The sequence below is a fragment of the Malus domestica genome, chromosome 16, assembly GCF_042453785.1.
Source record: "Malus domestica chromosome 16, GDT2T_hap1".
NCBI classification, from domain to species: domain Eukaryota; kingdom Viridiplantae; phylum Streptophyta; class Magnoliopsida; order Rosales; family Rosaceae; genus Malus; species Malus domestica.
In genome coordinates, this window is record NC_091676.1 from 36,665,215 (window position 1) to 36,685,464 (window position 20,250).

Genomic DNA, 20,250 nt, shown 5'->3' on the forward strand with positions numbered 1-20,250 from the left:
ACAATCATATTCCTATTTTTCCTATTTTACCCTCTTTTTTTTTTAGAAAATGACAATCATATATTTATTTTTCCAATTTTACTCTCACTTTTGATACACAATATTTATATAAGGAGGACAAAACAGTAATTATGTAATATTAAAAAAATATGCACTTAATAAGAGAAATTGTTTACACACAAAGTATATGCTCTCTGCTAATAACACTTTAAGATAAGCTCATAACAACACGCTTTAGATTCTGGCTTTTGAAGGTTTCCCCAAATACAAATTCCTTCTCTAATATTTTGTCTTCCATTTTGAACAAAAAAATATTCTTCTGTCTCTGTTCAATAAATAAAGAAAAAATTTATAGCAATGATCTTTCAATATTAACTCAATTAGAGCAATGGTCATTTAACTAAAAATTCACAACTATTGGTCCCTTAACTTTTCAAAACGTCTAGCTATATGGTCTTTTGCGTCAACTCCGTTAGAAATTCCGTCATAATGAGTCATGTTGAAAGAATCATTGCTACAATTGGATTAAAATTGAGTGTCTATTGTTTCAATTGGGTTAAAAGAGTGGATCCAACAATATTTCTTTGTAAATTTGTAAGGTTTAAATAGCAGATGACGTGTTGCATAAAATAGCAGAGATGGTAGTCCAAATAACAAATAACAAAAGCCAAAATACTTGAAAAAGAAAAAGAAAAAGAAAGGAGGAAAAGAAATGGCTCTCACTCTGATCTTCACCTCACACTCCTCTCTCCTCTCCAAAACCCTCATCAATTCCCCATCCTCATTTCCAACCCCTAATTCTCAATCTCTCTCTCTCCTCTCCCCAAACCCTAAACATAAGCTCCCCTCCCTCCGCCTACGTTCCTCTCTTTCCGACGACACCCCCACCGATGGCGACCGCCCCACCAATATCACCGACGAGTGGGGCGAGAAGACCGACCCCGAGCTGGAGCCGCTGTCCAAAATCTCCGAATCGGACCCTCCGCAGAATGAGGACGAGTGGGGAGGCGGAGGAGATGAGGTTGTGGAAGTTGGGAATGGAAGTGCAGCCAAAGCTGAGGTTGCGATTGAGGAGAAGGTGGACACTAAGCTTACTGAGCTCAGGAGGGGTTTGGTAGACACGGTCTATGGGACTGAATTTGGGTTTCGGGCTGGGTCTGAGGTGAGAGCGGAGGTTATGGAGTTCGTAAGTCAGTTGGAGGCGGCAAATCCCAACCCGGCTCCGACGGAGAATCTGGGCCTTCTTGATGGCAACTGGGTTTTGCTGTAAGTTCAATTTTTGTGTTATACTATTAGTGCACGCATAAAACTAAAATTACCGACACTTAGATGGATTTTAATTTTCAAATGACATTTTTGAACTCAATAACACAATTCTTTAGAAATGATATGAAATTTGCATGTGGCCAAATTGCCATTTGACTCATACAGAGTTCGTTATACAAATTTGAAGTCGTTTTGGAAAGATTAGTGAAACATGGTTAACAAAGAAATGCATTTCCTATGACCAGTGTATTTTTGCTTACCACCCTTAAGTGGTGGTCGCATTGATTGTTGTTAGATGACTTAGATATCGAGATTTGTGTTATACTCAAGGAAGAAAATATCGGTAATATCGGAAATATCGGTAGTCCGAAAACACGGAAATATCGATGGAAATATCGGGATAATATCGATATCGATAAAAATTACATGGAAACCACGAAAATTGTAAGAAAAACTTGGAAATTTTTATTGAAACTTTGCAGGATGTTTATTTAGTCAATTATCTATTAGTTTATCACAAAAAATTGGAAGGAAATGCATTGCATGATGGATTTAACTGATTTAAGTTGATTATATAGCGAGCTGACAAACATTGTGAGTGTAGAAAATATGTAGTAATTAATGAAAGAAATTTAAGCACACCAATTGGGGCTTATTGCGGCAAGTTTTTTAGATATGACATCGCATCAAGTCGTCTTTTGTGTTAATTTGTAATCTTAACTGGTTTTGTTGTGTTGTGTCAATTAGTTAAATTAAGCGGTACATCCAATTGGGGCTTATAAACATTTTAATTCTCTTTAAAAATCTAAGGGCATTTAATAAGGATTTTAAGTGATTCTTTAAAGTTTAAGGGGTATTCGATCATGATTTTTAAGAAATTCATACATTCCAAATGTATTCATTTAGAAATTGATTCGAAGAGATTTTTAAAAAGTTGGGAAACTCGAAAAAATTAGAAATATTTCACATAATATTTTAAACATTCTCAAATCGCTTCCTGAAAATTTGAGGGAATTCACTTAAAATTTTACATAAAAGTTTTAAAAATTATTAAACTTCATCAAAATTCATAAATTTTTAAATCTATTATAATCTTTAAAATCAGAATGGAGTAAAAAATTTGGGGCCTGAAACTTGGTTAAATCCCTAAAGTGCCAATTGAAAAGCGTAAGAAGAGAAGACAGAGAGAACAAGAGGCTCCCCGTCTTCCTTTGTGCTAGTAATCCATGGCGTCAACGAGTCAACGATCCCTCCTCCTCATCGCCCTCCTCTCCCTCTTCGCAATCTCCGCCACCGCATCAAGGCCCTGCAAAACCCTCTTCGTTTCCTCCTACTCCTTCTCCCTCCGCCGCCTCCCCTCCTCCTCTTCCTCCTCCGGCTTCATCACCATCGTCACCGAGATTAGCCAGATCCGCCCCGTCCACCTCCACCCCACCCGCTTCGACGACGGCTTTGTCCCACACCCTCACCACCACGACGCCAGCGAGAAGCGAACATCGGCACCCATTCTCCTCCTCCCCACGGAGCCTGCCCCGCCGGCGCCGCGCTCGCCTCCGTCTCTGTTCCACGTCTGCTTCAACCCAAGACCACGCCTGCTTCGCCGTGGGGACAGACCACGAGTTGTGACTTCGACAACGGCAGGGGAATCGGCAACGACAGGGGAATCGGCGTCGTTGAGGCGCAGATCTTGGGTTTGAGCATGGATTGCAGAGAGATCTGGGCAGCTGGGGGACGACGACGACGGATCCACGACGATTTTTCGATAATATCGAAAATATCGCGATATTATCGATAATATCGATAATATCGCGATATTTTGACGATAATGATACGGATATGTGGGAAAATATCGGTACCTCAGAAAAACGATAATATCGGCGAAATATCGCCGATATTATCGATATTTAATACCATGGTTATACTCATGTAACGGCAATCAATGTCTGGTGGTGCTTACACCGCCTGGGGGTGATACAAATACTCGTTCTTCTTTAAATATGAGATGACATGTGCATTTCTATAAAAGTGGTATGTGACATATCCAAGAGTTTTCTTATGGAAATTTGAAGTCATTTTAAAAATGAATTAAATAAAATTTGTAAAGAAAAAAAGGGTGCAGTTACGGGAGTGTATAAGAAGTGGGCTGTTGGTGTATGTGGATAGGCAAGATGAAGTAAAAGGGTTAGGGCTGTTGGCGAATGTGGATAAAAGAGTGTACAATAGCTGATTAGTCATCATTATTAGGGCTGGTTTGGTATTGCTGGGCTTTGAAAAAAAGCTGCTTCTGCTATGTTGTGAGAATAAGCAACTGTGAAATAAAGCAGCAAAGTGTTTGGTAAACTTTTTTGTAAAAGTACTACAACAACAACAACAACAACAACAACAAAGCCTTTTCCCACTAAGTGGGGTCGGCTATATGAATCCTAGAACGCCATTGCGCTCGGTTTTGTGTCATGTCATCCGTTAGATCCAAGTACTCTAAGTCTTTTCTTAGAGTCTCTTCCAAAGTTTTCCTAGGTCTTCCTCTACCCCTTCGGCCCTGAACCTCTGTCCCGTAGTCACATCTTCGAACCGGAGTGTCAGTCGGCCTTCTTTGCACATGTCCAAATCACCGGAGCCGATTTTCTCTCATCTTTCCTACAATTTCGGCTACTCCTACTTTACCTCGGATATCCTCATTCCCAATCTTATCCTTTCTCGTGTGCCCACACATCCCACGAAGCATCCTCATCTCCGCTACACCCATTTTGTGTACGTGTTGATGCTTCACCGCCCAACATTCTGTGCCATACAACATCGCTGGCCTTATTGCCATCCTATAAAATTTTCCCTTGAGCTTCAGTGGCCTACGACGGTCACACAACACGCCGGATGCGCTCTTACACTTCATCCATCCAGCTCGTATTCTATGGTTGAGATTTCCATCTAATTCTCCGTTCTCTTGCAAGATAGATCCTAGGTAGCGAAAACGGTCGCTTTTTGTGATCTTCGCTAGATTGCTCCGGTCATTAGTGTGAATAAGTATATAAATGGATAGAGATAGGAAAGCAAACACAAGATGTACGTGGTTCACCCAGATTGGCTACGTCCACGGAATAGAAGAGTTCTCATTAATTGTGAAGGGTTTACACAAGTACATAGGTTCAAGCTCTCCTTTAGTGAGTACAAGTGAATGATTTAGTACAAATGACATTAGGAAATATTGTGGGAGAATGATCTCGTAATCACGAAACTTCTAAGTATCGGAGTGTGGTGTCGTCTTGACTTGCCTTATCTGTCTCATAGGTAGATGTGGCATCTTCTCTGGAAGTACTTTTCCTCCATCCAGGGGTGGTATCTTTAACTGGTGGAGATGCACAAGGTAATGTATCAATTTCACTTGAAGCTTACTTGTAGTTTCAGGCTTGGTCAAGCGCGATACAAACCATGTAGTAGGAGTCCCCCAAGTCGCCGAGCTAGGGGGTCTGCTGAAAGAGGTGACAGACAAGGTAAGCAATCAGAGCTCCGACTGATTGTTCACCTTCTCCCCATCTTGCAACAGCATGAAGGATAAAGAGAAGAAAAATGAGAAGAGATGATATGAGATACTTTTGCTTTTGAAGAAGTAACTTTCCACAGGCTTATTCTTGAACTGAGCTGGAGGGTTTTCTGGTTTCCTCCAGAGTATAAGGCCGACTGAAGAATTTGAGGGTCAAAACAAGTCCATCAAATCTAGAGTACGTTCCACCCTGCTGATATGGGATACTTTTGCTTTTGACAGAGTAATGGATGTATCGGCACGTGTGCTGTTACGCTTGTCTCCACATGCTTCCTTGTATCCTTCGCACTTGCCCTATCTGTTCCTCAAGCAGATGCGGAATCTTCCTTGGAAACATAAGATGTTGAAGATGAGTACTCGAGAGCAATGCCAGGTAAGTAATCAGGTAAGGGGTTCCAGGCAGTCAGTTCCTGGCTGGAAGCTTGATTCCAAGTGCTGACTGATTGCTCTCTTTCTCCTTGTCTTGCAGGTAAAAACAAGGCCAAAGGAAAAGATAGGGAAAAAGCATGATATGGGATACTCTTGCTTTTAACCCTGATGATATGAGATATTCTTGCTCTAGTATAGCTTGTTTGCAGAGGTATTATCGGGGGGAAAGAAAGCTGAATATTTCGAAAGGCTTCGTTGGGAGTGCCCTCTCAGATATGATGAAGGGTTGAGCATTTTTGCAGGTCTGCCTGTCCGTTGGGGATGGAGGTTGACATATATAGGCGTCTCCCTAACAACAAGTAGTAATGCTATTCCTTTACCCTGCTTGGTCATAGCACGGTAGTGGGAGCTGTCAGTTTCACATGTTTTAACTCTGTCAGAGCACTTTGAAAAAGTGGTCTGTGGTATCTGGCTCTCGAGATTCGGAGAACGATGCCTCTTCGATTTTTGAGAAAGCAATCATGCTGGGGGTCTGGCTCTCGAGATTCGGAGGGCGGTGCCTCTTCGATTTTGGAGCAAGCAATCTTGTTGGGAGTGTTGTCTCGAATTTGAGTAAAGGTTGGGCATGTTTGCTAGTCTACCTTGCCACGAAGCACAAAGGTTGACACACAGGGACTTTCCAATTATCCAGCAATGGTACTGTTCCTTTACCCTCTCTTCGATTTTGAGAAAGTAGTCATGTTGGGAGTCTGGCTCTCGAGATTCGGAGGACGGTGCCTCTTCGATTTTGGAGCAAGCAATCTTGTTGGGAGTGTTTTCTCGAATGTGAGTAAAGGTTGGGCATGTTTGCTAGTCTACCTTGCCACGAAGCACAGAGGTTGACACACAGGGACTTTCCAATTATCCAGCAGTGGTACTGTTCCTTTACCCTTGTGGGTAATATTATGGTAGCTAGACCTTCAAAATTTATGTGTCTAAACTTTGTTAGTGCTGTTTCTTTGCTATTCTTTTACCTTTCTTGGTCAGAGCGATGTAGTGGGAGCTGCAAGCTTCACGTGCTCAACTTTGGCAGAGAACTTTGACAAAGTTATCTGTGGTACCCATGAGCTATTGTTGCGTGTGGGAAGTGGGTAATTGAACAGTAAGATTCATGTGCTTTCTACTTCACTAGAAATCTTCGACAGAATGCCCATAATTTCTGCAAAGCTGAGTGTGCGTGTGACAGGTGCTGACAAGGCTAGAAAAGTAGGTGCCTCTTCGATTTCTGAGATCGGCCCTCGTGGTCTCTGAGCAGCCCAGCTTTTGAGAAAGCGAGCACCTCTTCGATTGATTCGGAGAACGATGCCTCATCGATTTTTGAGAAAACAATCATGCTGGGGGTTTGGCTCTCGAAGATTCGGGGAGCAGTGTCTCTTCGATTTTTGAGAAAGTAATCATGTTGGGAGTCTGGCTCTCGAGATTCGGAAGGCGGTGCCTCTTCGATTTTGGAGCAAGCAATCTTGTTGGGAGTGTTTTCTCGAATGTGAGTAAAGGTTGGGCATGTTTGCTAGTCTACCTTGCCACGAAGCACAGAGGTTGACACACAGGGACTTTCCAATTATCCAGCAGTGGTACTGTTCCTTTACCCTTGTGGGTAATAATATGGTAGCTAGACCTTCAAAATTTATGGGTCTAAACTTTGTTAGTGCTGTTTCTTTGCTATTCTTTTACCCTTCTTGGTCAGAGCGATGTAGTGGGAGCTGCAAGCTTCACGTGCTCAACTTTGGCAGAGAACTTTGGCAAAGTTATCTGTGGTACCCATGAGCTATTGTTGCGTGTGGGAAGTGGGTGATTGAACAGTAAGATTCATGTGTTTTCTACTTCCCCAGAAGTCTTCGACAGAATGCCCATAATTTCCGCAAAGCTGAGTGTGCGTGTGACAGGTGCTGACAAGGCTGGAAAAATAGGTGCCTCTTCGATTTCTGAGATCGGCCCTCGTGGTCTCTGGGGAGCCCAGCTTTTGAGAAAGCGAGCGCCTCTTCGATTTCTGAGATCGGCCTTCGTGGTCTTTGAGCAGCCCAACTTTTGAGAAAGCAAAAGCCTCTTCGATTTCTGAGATCAACCCTCGTGATCTCTAAGCAGCTCAGCTTTTGAGAAAGCAAACGCCTCTTCGATTTCTGAGCAGGCGCCTCTTCGATTTCTGAAGCTCCGTCGAGTGCAGATTTTTATAGGGGCTGGCATTAAGTTCTAAAGCACACTTGAATCTCCACCAGTAGAAGCTTCATTCTTGCACTTCTAAGATCTTGATTTGTCCGACCTCTTCTCTCTTCAACACCTTTGAAAATGTCTGGCCCCTCCGACCGTCGTTTTGACTTGAACCTTGTTGAAGAGGCAGCCCCGCCTTCTCCAGACAACATATGGCGCCCATCCTTCGTCTCCCCTACTGGTCCTCTTACCGTTGGGGATTCCGTGATGAAGAATGATATGGCCGCTGCGGTGGTGGCCAGGAACCTTCTCACTCCCAAAGATAACAGACTACTTTCCAAACGGTCTGATGAGTTAGCTGTTAAGGATTCGCTGGCTCTCAGTGTTCAGTGTGCAGGTTCTGTGTCTAATATGGCCCAACGCCTATTTGCTCGAACCCGCCAAGTTGAATCATTGGCGGCTGAAGTGATGAGTCTCAAACAGGAGATTAGAGGGCTCAAGCATGAGAATAAACAGTTGCACCGGCTCGCACATGACTATGCTAAACTATAAAAAAAAGTTGAAGCTGAATGTTTACCAAATACAAAAAAGCTCCCAGCTTTTTTTTATACCCACTTTTTTCAGAATCACCTTAGTACCAAACTAGGCCTTAGTCAATGTCTCCATCATGTCATAGAGCTTTTTTTTATACCCACTTTTTTCAGAATCACCTTAGTACCAAACTAGGCCTTAGTCAATGTCTCCATCATGTCATAGTTTGGTTAAGCTAAAAATATGATCATGCATGCTATAAATTTGTTAGGCTGATCGTTACCTGCATAAGTTTTCATAAAACATTTTACACACTTGACATGTAGGCGTTGGAGTTGGAACTGATTATCTTAAGTTTATTTCAAATTTCATTTTAATACAGTAATAGAACGTGCTTCTCTTTCTTGCTGTTTTTCACTATGCTGATTCGGTTTTCGGTTGGACTTGAAAATCATATTGAAATTGTGTTTCTTATAGGTGTCGCAACAATTTGAGTTGCTGATCTTTTAGTTTGTGATTTGGTGGTTTCCGCATTGGGTGCAAAGAAATTAGGCATGAAAGTCCTTGGTCGTTGCATCTCTTTACAAAACGTTAGAAAAATAGGTTTTGTTTTTCTCCTCCTTTTCCATAGTGGTGTAATGGTCATCCTTCAAAACACCCCATTAGTTTTATAGGAAATTTGATTTAATTCAACAAATAATTTTGTATTTTGTCATAGGTCAATTGAATTAATTCTCCTCTTGGACTAAGGTATAAAAAGCAATTTTCCTCTCAAACTAAAGTCAATACCACTTGCTTAAATTTCTGTTCATTCAACTTTCTCTTCGTTTGATTGACTATGCTATTGTTATTGACCTTTCCTCTCTAATCTTATTGGTATGGAGGGAGGAATCATCCAAGATTTTTTTTTTTTTTTTTTTTTTTAAATAACAGTCATGCTCCTCTGAGGTTGTTGGTTTAAGTACTAGTTTGCTCTTAAAGAAGGTTTCTGATTTTTGTGGTGCTCTCTTCCACCAATTGAACCTTTCAAATGATGTCCAAAGTTGTGGCATAGTAGGGTTACTCTTCAAATGTGTATTGTAATGTGCTTTAACTCTATTTATTTTCTTGTTTTTGGTCTTCCATTTTTCTAACTGAATTCCAGTTTAACGTTTGTCATGTGAAATATATGTATATATAAAGACATTTGTGTCAGTTTGTTGTCCTTAATCTTTCATCTCTTTTAAATATTAAGTGAAGTTACAACTTTAAGATTTCATTACTACCCTTTTCAACTTCAATTTTTTTCTGTTTTGGATGACCCTAACAGCCTTGCGTGCATCCAAAACTGAACCAAGAGTCAGTGGACAAGTTAGTTGGAAGCTGACGTATCTACACGTGTGGTAGCTACCAAATGTATCTGAAACAATGTGTTACCATTGATGGAAACATTTCTATAACTGGTTGCTTTTCACCTTGATGTCTTGAAACAATTTGATGATTGTCCTTTTGAAAGATTGAAAGATTGAATGGTTCATGGTTTTCTGTTTCTCTTTTACCCTTAAAATCATGGAGCAATGTAATTCCCCGTTCTCTGAAGTAGTACTTTGGCATAAAACAGAGAGTTTCTATTTCTTTGATCTTGTTTATCTGTTTTCATCCCTATAAATCAGGTACACTGCATCTTCCGAGCTGTTGCCACTTCTGGCAACAGGTAGTACACCCTTTTTGAAGGTAAATAAAATAACCCAAGCGATCAACCCAAGCAGCTTGACTATTTTGAACTCCACCACGTTGTCCAGCCCTTTCGCTAGTTTCTCATTCAGCGCATCTGCTAGTTTTGAAGTTAGAAGTCCTTCAAGAATCCAGGTATCACTTGCACTCGAAATCAGACTGAATAACATGAAGTTATTACATGGGTAGAGATGTGTACCAGAACCTTACTGGTTTACTTCTGTACATACTCAGGTTGAATTCAAGGAAGGCAGCTTTCAGCCTCCGGAGATTAAGTCAAGCTTTGATCTCCCGCAAGAAGTGGATGTATTTGGGCAGAAAGTCAATTTATTGCCCGTCCAGCAAACTCTCAGTCCTTTGCAGGATGCTGTTGCAGGTATCTCTAGGACTATTTCTGGTCAGCCACCGCTTAAGGTTTCCATTCCAGGTGAGCGGACGAAGTCTTGGCTTGTTATTACATACCTTGATGAGGATCTCCGGATCTCAAGGGGGGATGGTGGTCTTTTTGTGCTTGCTAGAGAAGGGAGCGCGCTTTTATATCAGTAACGTGGTACATTCAGTTCGGTTGTGTAATGGATACGAGGTCATATACGTATAGTCACGTTTTTTTTTGTCTAATTCGTGTACGAAAGGAAAATGATGGTATATTTATGATGTAGCTTCCGCTTCCAGTTTGCATTGCTTAGAGGCCAACGATAAAAACGCAAAATAAGGAATAGCTTGAGTCCTCGACTAATAAGGTGAAGCAAAACAAATATAGTGAGCTATTTTGTTCAGGGATTTTTATTCGTATCAAATATTTAAATATAATAAATAAATCCTCTTAACAAACTAGCGGAAGATTAAGCAAAGAGGAAACTGAGAGAAAAGTTTAGAGAGTGTATAAACTGTTTTCATTACTTTGTGAAAGGTAGAATACAACTATTATCTCTCTAACTATAGTAACTAGAAAACTTAATGACCAAGTAATCTTCTAACTACCAAAAGATACAAGATTGTGACACATGTACATCTAGGATTATGACAGATGTTCAAGTACATTCTTACACTTAATACTCTCCCTCAATCTCAAGTGGGAAACCCCAGCTTGAGATTGAAACAATGTTGCAAGAACAGTGGACCATGTAAGCCTTTAGTCAAGATATATACAACCTGATTCGAAGTAGAAATATATTCAACAAGTAAATCACATTTCTGAACCCGTTCACGAACGAAATGGAAATCCATATCAAGGTGGTTGATCTTGGTATGAAACACATGATTAGAGCACAAAGCTAAAGTAGAAACATTATTGCAGTGTAAGATTGGAGGAGAAGGCAAGAAAACATGCAAGTCCTTGAGAATTAAATGAATCCACGCCACATCAGCAGTTGCATTTGCCAAGGCTTTATTCAGCTTCAGTAGAACTCTTGGAAACACTCCATTGTTTCTTCAATTGCCAGGACACTGGATTTTGGCCTAAGAAGACAACATTACCTGTGGTTAACCTCCTGGTATTGATATCAAAGGCCCAATCAGCATCACGATATGTTGTTAAGTCCATAGAGTCTGTAGCAGAGAATGTAATACCACACTGCAATGTTCCCTGTAAGTACCTTAAGATTCTTTTGACCAAAAACAAATGTGTATATGTAGGAGTAGCCATAAATTGGCAAGCATAGTTAACTACATAGGCTATATCAAGTCTAGTAAAGGTAAGGTACTGAAGAGCACCTACCAAACTTCTAAATATAGTAGGGTCAGCCAAAGGTATCCCTTCATCCTTCAAAAGCTAAGTGTGGTTTGCAGGGAGTAGAACATGGTTAACATGACTCCATAGATGCTTTCTTGAGTAAATCCTTCACATACTTTGATTGAGAAATGAATAGATCCCCATTATTCTTGTAAATGACCTGAAGACCTAGAAAGAAAGTTAAAGGACCCATGTCCTTCATATCAAAAACTTCACCTAATTTATCAATAACTGATAGGAGCATATTTATGCGACTGAGTTAACTTGTTCTCATGCATTTATGTTGTTATTCCTTAGTTGTTTTAGTGTTTAAAGTCATTTTCGTGCAATTTTAGGTTCTAAGGACAAAGTATGCAATAAGGTGCATTTTGGTGCATTTTGGAGCAGTTTTGGGCTTGGAATTGATAGCACATGCATGGAGCAAAGTGGTTGGACGAAATTAAAGATCTAAAGAAGCTAGGAATGTGCCAAGGAGAGGAAGAAAATAAATAGAGGACCAAGGAAGACAAGGAAACCACCAAGAAAGAGGAAAGACTAGTCAAACTTGCCTTATCTTGTCTTTATCTTTTCTAATCTAAATTACCAAAGATTCAGTCACACGAAAGGTTTCTAAATACTTTGGGACATTTCATTACATATTCTACAAGTCCTAAACTTGCCTTAAAAGTCCAAGCCATATCATCCTTCACCATTTCTCTTCCTTGCCGTGCAAGGGAGCCATCCCTTTCCTATTTTCTGCCATAAATCATTCCAATTCCCACCCATGCCGTGCATCATCACCTTTGTCCCCTCCATCATTTCAGATTTCATGCATAATTACATTGAATCATTACACTCAATTGCTACACCATTCCTTGTTCCCTCCATCATTTCAGATTTCATGCATCATTGCACTCAATTGCTACACCACTCCATGTTCCCCTCTATTGCCATGCACTTCCTCTATAAAAGGAAGTGTGTGTAACATAAATTTAGTTCAGTTTTTGCTTGATCATTCATCGCAATTTCAATACAACCTTCATCCAAACACATCCATTCATCTTTACATCCATTCCTCCATATAAACAAACCTTCAAACACTCACCAACACCTTGTGCCGTAGCAAAGGAAGGGAAGGAAAGTGTTTGGACATGCTTGCTGTCTAACTTGGATCGTTGGAGCGTTTAGGTGTTTTCTTTCTTTTGTTTCTAATGTTTAAATTCATTTCCTTTCGTTTTGTTGTAAATATGAGTAGCTAAACCCCTCTTGGCTAGAGGTGATTTCAATGCCATGATTATGTGTGCAATATAATTTGATAAATTCCAGTTATGAACTCTTGAATCATGAATGCAATTGGCTTAACTATTTGATTGATAACTTATTTGTATTTGTTAATTAAGGGTCGACACTTAATTGGCATGCATAAATCCGTTGCTAGAATATAAGGAAGTTTCACATAATCGTTACAAACTTATATTCACATGTAGTGAAGGTCGCTTATAAACGATCGCGTTAAGTTCAATTCCTAGCATAAGCGACATGATGTCATAGTTGCAAGTGCTTTGTCAATGCTTATGATTTTCATTAAACGTAATGATCTTTGATTGTATCTCTACTATGATGTCATGTGGGGAACTTTTGAAGAATATTTTGGGTTGTCGAATGATGTCATCCAATCCAATAAAACAAGGAAAATCTGAGAGTTAACTAGTGATGTCACGGTTAATTTGGAGCATTATTGTTCATAATTCAATGAAGTAGTAACTGGAAATCGAGTTATTTGCATACATGTCATGTGTGGAGAAAAAGCCTCTAGCTATCCCATCCATCATCTTATTTCTCAAAATTATTTTACAATCTGTCTAGTTTTTCATACTTGTTTGTTTGTTTCAACTTCATCCAAATCAAAACCCCCTTTTTAGTTTCTTGTTTTAAAGTGTTTCAAATCTATTTTAACTTGTGTTTTGAAGTGTTTTGATTCAAGTGAAAGTCAATTTTCGTCCAAAGTCATTCCTAGTGTCTAGTTTAAGTTTATTTGGTTGTTTTAAGCTGTTTTGAGTATTTTAAGTTTGCTTTGAGTCTTGTGAGTCTTGTTAAGTGTTTTTAAGTTTAGTTTTATGTTTTTGAGTCAGTTTAGAGGTTATTAGCAAGCCCTCCTAATCCCCGGTCCAGAACGATCCTTACTTATACTTGTACTACAATTGTCAAAAGAGGGTTAAATTTGTGTGTTAAGTTAATTTTCGCATCAATAACCTCCTGTACTAAACCAGTATTTGATCCAGTGATGATAATATCATCAACAAAGAGAAGTAGAATCACAACTTCACTATCCTAAGCCTTAATAAACAAGCTAGTGTCTGAATTAGAAACCACAAAGCCTAAATTTGGCAAATAATTAGTGAATTTAGCATTCCAAGCTCTTGGAGCTTGTTTAAGTCCATAGAGAGACTTCACAAGCTTACAAACATACTGAGAATGAACTGAATCTTGGAAACCCTGAGGCTGCTTCATAAAAACTTCTTCTTGTAAATCTCCATGAAGAAAAGCGTTTTTGACATCTAATAGTCTTAATGGCCAATTCTTTGATGCAACAATAGCCAGAACAATTCGAACTGTTGTGTGTCTTACCACTAGGCTAAAAGTATCATCATAATCTAGCCTATGCTCCTACTATAACCTTGAGTAACTAAGCGAGCCTTATACCTAGAAATGTTTCCATGTTGATCCTTTTTGACTTTGTAAACCCACTTACTACCAATGATGTTCTTGTTAGTAGGTGGTAGAACTTCTACAATGCAGTAAACTCTTCAACCATTGCATTCCTCCAATGATCATGAATAACAACTAATCTAAAGGAAGTAAGCTCCACAAAATCTTGAATACTTAAAACAACAGTATAACCCTTAATATCAGATGAAGCATTGGCAGATAACTGAGAACAATTAGAAGTTGTAGCAACAAAAGAGTTATAATTTTTCCTTACAATGGGACCTAACTTAAGTCTTGTTAGCATAGGATGATGAGATGCAATTATTGGAGAAAGAAAAGCAGCAGAATCAGCAGAAGTGACAACATAAGCGTTACTATTATTAGGAGAGAGATGTACCTCAAGGTGTGCAAGACTTTGGACAAGCAACAAAGTATGTGAGCTTTGAGAAAAAGTATGTTGTGGGAAGGCTTGTAGTGAAGAACTAGTATCAAAACCATTATTCAGATTTCTTGAAGAAGAAATCTCCTGTGAATATATTGCAAACTCCCTATGTTGTGCAAAAACTAAAGAACTCAAATCAGTCATGAGCTGGGACTGAAATTGAACTGTTATTCCTCTCATAGGACTGCTGTGAATTATAGACATGTGGAACAACAATAAGAATTAAAATAGGATGGTGCACTGAAGAATAAGACTGTTGTGAAGATGCAACTTTAGGAGTGCACTAAGAATAAGAACTACTATGAAGACTGTTTAATCATGCGCAACATGTCTGGAGATGAATAACCTCTTTTTATCTCTATGATAGCATACAACTCCTTTGTAACCTAAGGCATATCCCAAAAATGTACATTGATCAATTCTAGCATCCAATTTGCTAGAAGTATAGGGCCTAAGATATGGATAAACTACTGTACCAAATATTTAAGCCCTTTCAACTCTAATAGAATTCCAAACAACTTAAGAAATGGAGACTGCAGACCAAAACCTTTACAAGGCATTTTATTGATGAGAAACACAGCATGAGTCCAAAAATTATATGGCAAATGGGCAGTAGACAACAAAGTAACAGCAGTCTCTATAAAATGTATATGTTTCCTCTCAACCACTCCATTTTGCTGAGGAATGTAAGGGTAAGAGACTAAGTGTAGAATACCATTGGAAGCAAGAAAATTATTGAAATTCAAACTCATGTACTCACCACCACCATCTGATTGAAAATACTTCACATTTGCTTGAAAATGGTTCTTAATGAAAGCATGAAATTGCTCGAAAACAGACTAAACTTGAAATTTATGGCACAATGAAAAAATCCATGTAAATTTGGAGAAGTCATCAATGAAACTAACATAGTATTTATATCTTTCAAGTGATACAACTGGTGATGGCCCAAACATCACTACTTATCCTTTTAAAGGGTTTTACAGACACATGTGAACTAGAAGAAAACATTTGTCTAGACATCTTGCCACTGAGACAAAACTTGCATACATGTTTCTCTACATCAACTTTATAAGAAATCTTGGATACATAAAGCATACTATGTAAGATCTCATTACCAGGATGACATAGTCTATGATGCCACAATGAAGCCTTGATTACTTGCCCAAGAAAAGCAGTTGGTGGTGTCTGCAACAACTTATTATAGTTGAAAAATACCTGTTTTGGAATGTAATACAAGCCCCCATTACTTTGTCCTCTCATTAATATTGTCTTTGTTGCCTTGTCCTGCATCTAAAAGCCAAATTCGTTAAGGATGACATAACAATTATTATCTTTGCATAGTGTATAAACTGACAATAACTTGAAGCTAAATGAGGAACATGTAAGACAGTTAACAAATGCAATGGTTTTGAAGTAGTGGAAATAAAGTTTGAACTAGTATTTTTCACTGGGGACGCTTTCCATTTCCCACTATTATCTTTTGATCTCCCTCAAAAAGTGTGACCAAGTTTAAGTCAGCCATATCTCCCGTCATATGGTGTGTAGCACCTATGTTCATGATCCAAGCATGATTAGCATTGAAATCAGAAAATGCACTTGCATTCATGGCAGTGAGTGATAGAGGTGGATTAGCACCTTGGAAAGCATAGTTCCTCATGTGATAACAATTGAGTGCTACATGACTTCGTTGTCCACAAATCTGACACTCTGGAATTGAACCACCATAGACAGGTTGTTGTTCATTTCTGTAAAAACAGTTTGGTGCAGTGTGTCCACGTTTGCTGCAAATTTGACACTCAGGTATGACATTAGATCTCTGACCATTATTGCCATTCAAGTTAGACCAAAAATTACTAGAAGAACCTCCACTAGATGAACCATTCTTAGATTGATAACTACCTGAGGAACCAGAAAAGCCTCCATTGCTTCCATTGCCACCATTATACCCTGCATTGTTCCAAGGTCTATAATTGTTTCTTGGACCATTAAAACCCCCAAATTTTTTATTTCCACCTGCATTGCCATTGTAATTATTCCCAGCAATGCCATTGTAGTTGTACCCTGAAGATCTTTGATACTGACCAACAAAGCCAACATTGCCATTGAAGTTAGAACCGTTCTGAGTTAAAAGACCTCCATAATGTACTTGTCTATTTGCTCCAGTGTTGGATGATTCACCCTGATAGAAATGTCTCTTATTTCCATTGTTGGAAGACTCCCCTACACAATACATACCTGACATTGGAAACTAAATAAAATAAGGTAACTCTTCTGCAGTCCTCTCAGCACTTAGCAGTTGTGCACGAAACTCCTTAAGAGTAATAAGTGATTCTTGAGCCACAATGACAGTTCTAATCATATTATATTCTGCAAGTAATCCAGCTAATGCAGCCACAATCAAATCATTCTTAGAAATGTTTTCTCTTGCAGCAAGTAACTGATCTTTAAGATGCTTGAGTCTGAGAAGATAATTTTCAATACAATCAGTCCCCTTTTTGATGGTATGAAGCTCAATTTTCAGATGATTAATTCTTATCCTAGAGACAATAGCATATCGATCATACAAATGTGTACATGCTTCATAAGCTGTTTTACTCCCAACTACATATTCAATAGCCTCATCTCCCAATATTGCAATTAGAAGACTTAGTAAAACCTTGTATGTCTTAATCCATTGTCTATATGCATCAGTAATCTCCTTAGTAACACCAGCATCAAATGAAATCACATATTTAGGAGGACATACATTTATACCATCAAAGTAATCAAACAAATCATATCCTTCTAACACATAACAAAACTGAAAATACCACTTAGCAAAGTTATCTTATTGTAAACACAGAGTAAGCATTCCATGTAATCCATCATTCTTCAAATGTGTAGATGCCATATCAACAAGTACAATATAATGCTGAATCAGAGAAACAATTTTACAGTAATAGGCTTTGTGCCACACAACTCATAATCTGCAACAAATCAGAGAGCTTCATGCTTGAAAATCTTCAAACAAAAGAGCTTTATTCCCTAATTTTACCAAATTTCAAGATTTTAACAATTTCAAGAAGCTTTGTGCTTAATTGCTTCTTGCAATCACCAATTTTAACAATCCACATATAGAAAACTCATCACAACAACAATTCATATAGCTTCGTGTCAAAATTTTCAAGAATTCAATAACTAAGGGCTTCGTGCCTAAAAAATTGCAACAAGTTTCAGATCTACAACTATTACTTCGATTGTAGATAGAGAAAAACACTTTTGGAAAGAAAAACTTGATCCCTGTCACCGAGCACCGCCATTAACACCGATCACCGCCATTGTTGCAAAAAAAGAGATGCAAACTTGCAGAAACTTTCAGCGAGACTCCAAAATTCTTCCTGTTCTCTCCTCCAAGCTCAGGATCCTCTGAAACCTAAGCTCCGGATACCATCTTAACAAACCAATGGAAGATTAAGCAAAGAGGAAACTGAGAGAAAAGTTTAGAGATAGAAAGTGTATAAACTATTTTCATTACTTTGTGAAAGATAGATTACAATTGTTATCTCTCTAACTATATATAGTAACTAGAAAACTTAATGACTAAGTAATCTTCTAACTACCAAAAGATACAAGATTGTAACACATGTACATCCAGGATTATGACAGTTGTTCAATTACATTCTTACACTTAATAAATCCCACCAACCAAGACTCAACCTGTAACCAACCAAATCCAATTATCTGAATCAACCTCCCACCATAAGTAAACGGAAGTGATCGTCCCTCTCTTCATTTATGGTGCCTTTAAATTCAACAGTCAAAGTTGAATTACGAATATAAACAAACATGAATTGAAGTGAGAAAAAATGAGTGCGGAAATCATTTTTTATTAATGATTGCAGTATATTTTGAAGGAGAAGCCCAAAGTATGACAATTTACATAAAACATATTTATCACTATTGTGTCATTTCGGTTTAATAACACAATGATATACATAAGTTTAACCAAATCCCAATCCCAAAGCACACCAACCCAACTTGTTTGAAAAGTCCTTGATAGCAAAGATTGACGTGCGCGGGTGCGTAATTCCCGCCTTTTCACAGCATTTTATAAAACTCAAAAAAGAAGAAAACAATTGGTTTCCTTTCTGTCTTCATATATTTATTTGTATATTTTGATCTGTGCCTTGTGTTTCTTGTTTTACTAATTGATTGTGGGTGATCATATATTGGAACTGATCCGATATTTGGGTCAAGACTCTGAGTCAAGATCAGCAATTGATTCCACCGAAAAAGGAAGAGAAAAAGTCCGACATTCAAGGAGATGTTGGATCCAATCTTCACACAAATCATCACAACCACAATCCCAACAGTGTGAATTCAATAGCACATCATCATCGCCTTCTTCGATTTAGATTCAAATCGAGAGAGCTGCAATTTCGTTTTATCTCATTTGGATTCGCATTGTTTCTTATACAAGTGATATTGTACACTAAATTCATCTAAACTACGGGTGGAGGGGGACTCGAACTTGAGTAGTTGGTCATGAGCAACAAGCAGCCAGTGAAGCTAGACTACGAAAAAATCGCAGACCTGCGTGAAATATTCCGGCCGTTTGATCGAAACAACTATGGAAGCCTAACACAGCTGGAACTGGGGTCGCTTCTTTGCTCGTTGGTCGATGCCTTGATCCAGAAGGCAGACACAAACAACAATGGCCTCGTGAAGTTTTTGGAATTCATAGGGCTGGTAGCACCGGAGCTTTTATCGGCCAAGTCTCCTTACACAGACGATCAGCTGAGACAATTGTTTCAGATGTTTAATAGGCACGGCAATGGATTCATCACAGTAACTGAGCTGGCACACTCCATGGTGAAACTGGATCACGCTCTTACGACAGAGGAGTTGACAGGGATTATCAAGGAGGCTGATACGGATGAGGATGGAAGAATCAATTTCCATGAGTTTTCTCATGCCATTACTTCAGTTGCTTTTGATAGTTCTTGGTCATAGATTGTTAGAAATGACCATTATCCTTGATCCCTCCACCTCCACTAGTCGATTCATTTTCGCAACTTCATCCATCCAACATGGTAAGTGTTAGAGAAACCAGTCCAGATTCATCACCTTGATTTCTCCACCATGGTTTTCTGCACTTGTAATTATCATTAGCCTAATTATAGATAATAGCATAATTAAGCACTAGACTTGATACAGATAATCATCATTGTATATAACCTAGGATTGTAAACTCTCAAGTGTTCATAATTCTACATTGTATCATCCCTTCTTTCCTTCTCGCGGAGTCTTTTCGGTCCTCTTTGTCAGCCATCATGACTTCTCCTTCCTCCTCTACTTCCGCCATTGTCTCCTCTGTTTCCCTCACCTCTCCCTCTCAACGCCCGAGAAATTCTCAAACTAGACGAACACAACTACCTTCCCTAGCTCCGGCAAATCATCATTGTATATAGTTGCTTTTTACTAATCGATTCTTTGCAACATTGATTTTGTTTATCCATTTTTATGTTCATTGAGAAGAAGCAATTATGAAGGCTTGATTGTTTGAAAAATAGGTGCAAGCCATTGCTTTCGATCAGGAAAGAGTTTGCTAGAACTATTGTATTATTTGACTTTGTTTAGTGCTTCAAAGAAGAAAGTAGAGACAATTAATTCTTTTTTTTTTTTTAGTACATCAATATTTTTACACTAAGAGGAGGGGGAGTTTAGCAAAGTCACACAATGGGTAGCTTAATTTGGTATTCAATTCACTATCCACGAGATTCGAACCTAAGACCTCTCACTTCC

At 38.8% G+C, this 20,250-nt stretch overlaps 3 protein-coding genes across 3 annotated transcripts; 2 read left to right on the forward strand and 1 right to left on the reverse strand.

Annotated features, from left to right (window-relative positions):
• The first annotated feature begins 631 nt into the window (after positions 1-631).
• LOC114821999 (plastoglobulin-1, chloroplastic-like) lies at positions 632-10,272 on the forward strand. The gene is made up of 3 exons (XM_029095782.2): positions 632-1,266; positions 9,541-9,736; positions 9,836-10,272. The coding sequence occupies exons 1-3, from the start codon at positions 713-715 to the stop codon at positions 10,145-10,147; spliced, it is 1,062 nt and encodes a 353-aa protein (XP_028951615.1). The 5' UTR covers positions 632-712; the 3' UTR covers positions 10,148-10,272.
• A 6,442-nt stretch (positions 10,273-16,714) lies between these two features.
• Positions 16,715-17,784, reverse strand: LOC139193137 (uncharacterized). Its single transcript, XM_070816113.1, has 2 exons — positions 17,760-17,784; positions 16,715-17,247 (listed from the first exon to the last, which is right to left on the reverse strand). The coding sequence occupies exons 1-2, from the start codon at positions 17,782-17,784 to the stop codon at positions 16,715-16,717; spliced, it is 558 nt and encodes a 185-aa protein (XP_070672214.1).
• A 1,099-nt stretch (positions 17,785-18,883) lies between these two features.
• LOC103442370 (probable calcium-binding protein CML18) lies at positions 18,884-19,458 on the forward strand. The gene has a single exon (XM_008381153.3). It carries the CDS (start codon positions 18,991-18,993, stop codon positions 19,456-19,458), a length of 468 nt encoding a protein of 155 aa, XP_008379375.1. The 5' UTR covers positions 18,884-18,990.
• Positions 19,459-20,250: the final 792 nt, after the last annotated feature.

Bases quoted from the DNA above. Each gene is read 5' to 3' on its own strand.
- LOC139193137 (XM_070816113.1), bottom strand. From the start codon at position 17,784: ATGGCGGTGATCGGTGTTAATGGCG. The intron at 17,248-17,759 runs GTGCTCGGTGAC...ATGTGTTAGAAG, and splicing joins GGTGATCGGTGTTAATGGCG to GATATGATTTGTTTGATTAC.
- LOC114821999 (XM_029095782.2), top strand. From the start codon at position 713: ATGGCTCTCACTCTGATCTTCACCTCACACTCCTCTCTCCTCTCCAAA. The intron at 1,267-9,540 runs GTAAGTTCAATT...CCTATAAATCAG, and splicing joins GATGGCAACTGGGTTTTGCT to GTACACTGCATCTTCCGAGC. The intron at 9,737-9,835 runs GTATCACTTGCA...GTACATACTCAG, and splicing joins GAAGTCCTTCAAGAATCCAG to GTTGAATTCAAGGAAGGCAG.
- LOC103442370 (XM_008381153.3), top strand. From the start codon at position 18,991: ATGAGCAACAAGCAGCCAGTGAAGCTAGACTACGAAAAAATCGCAGAC.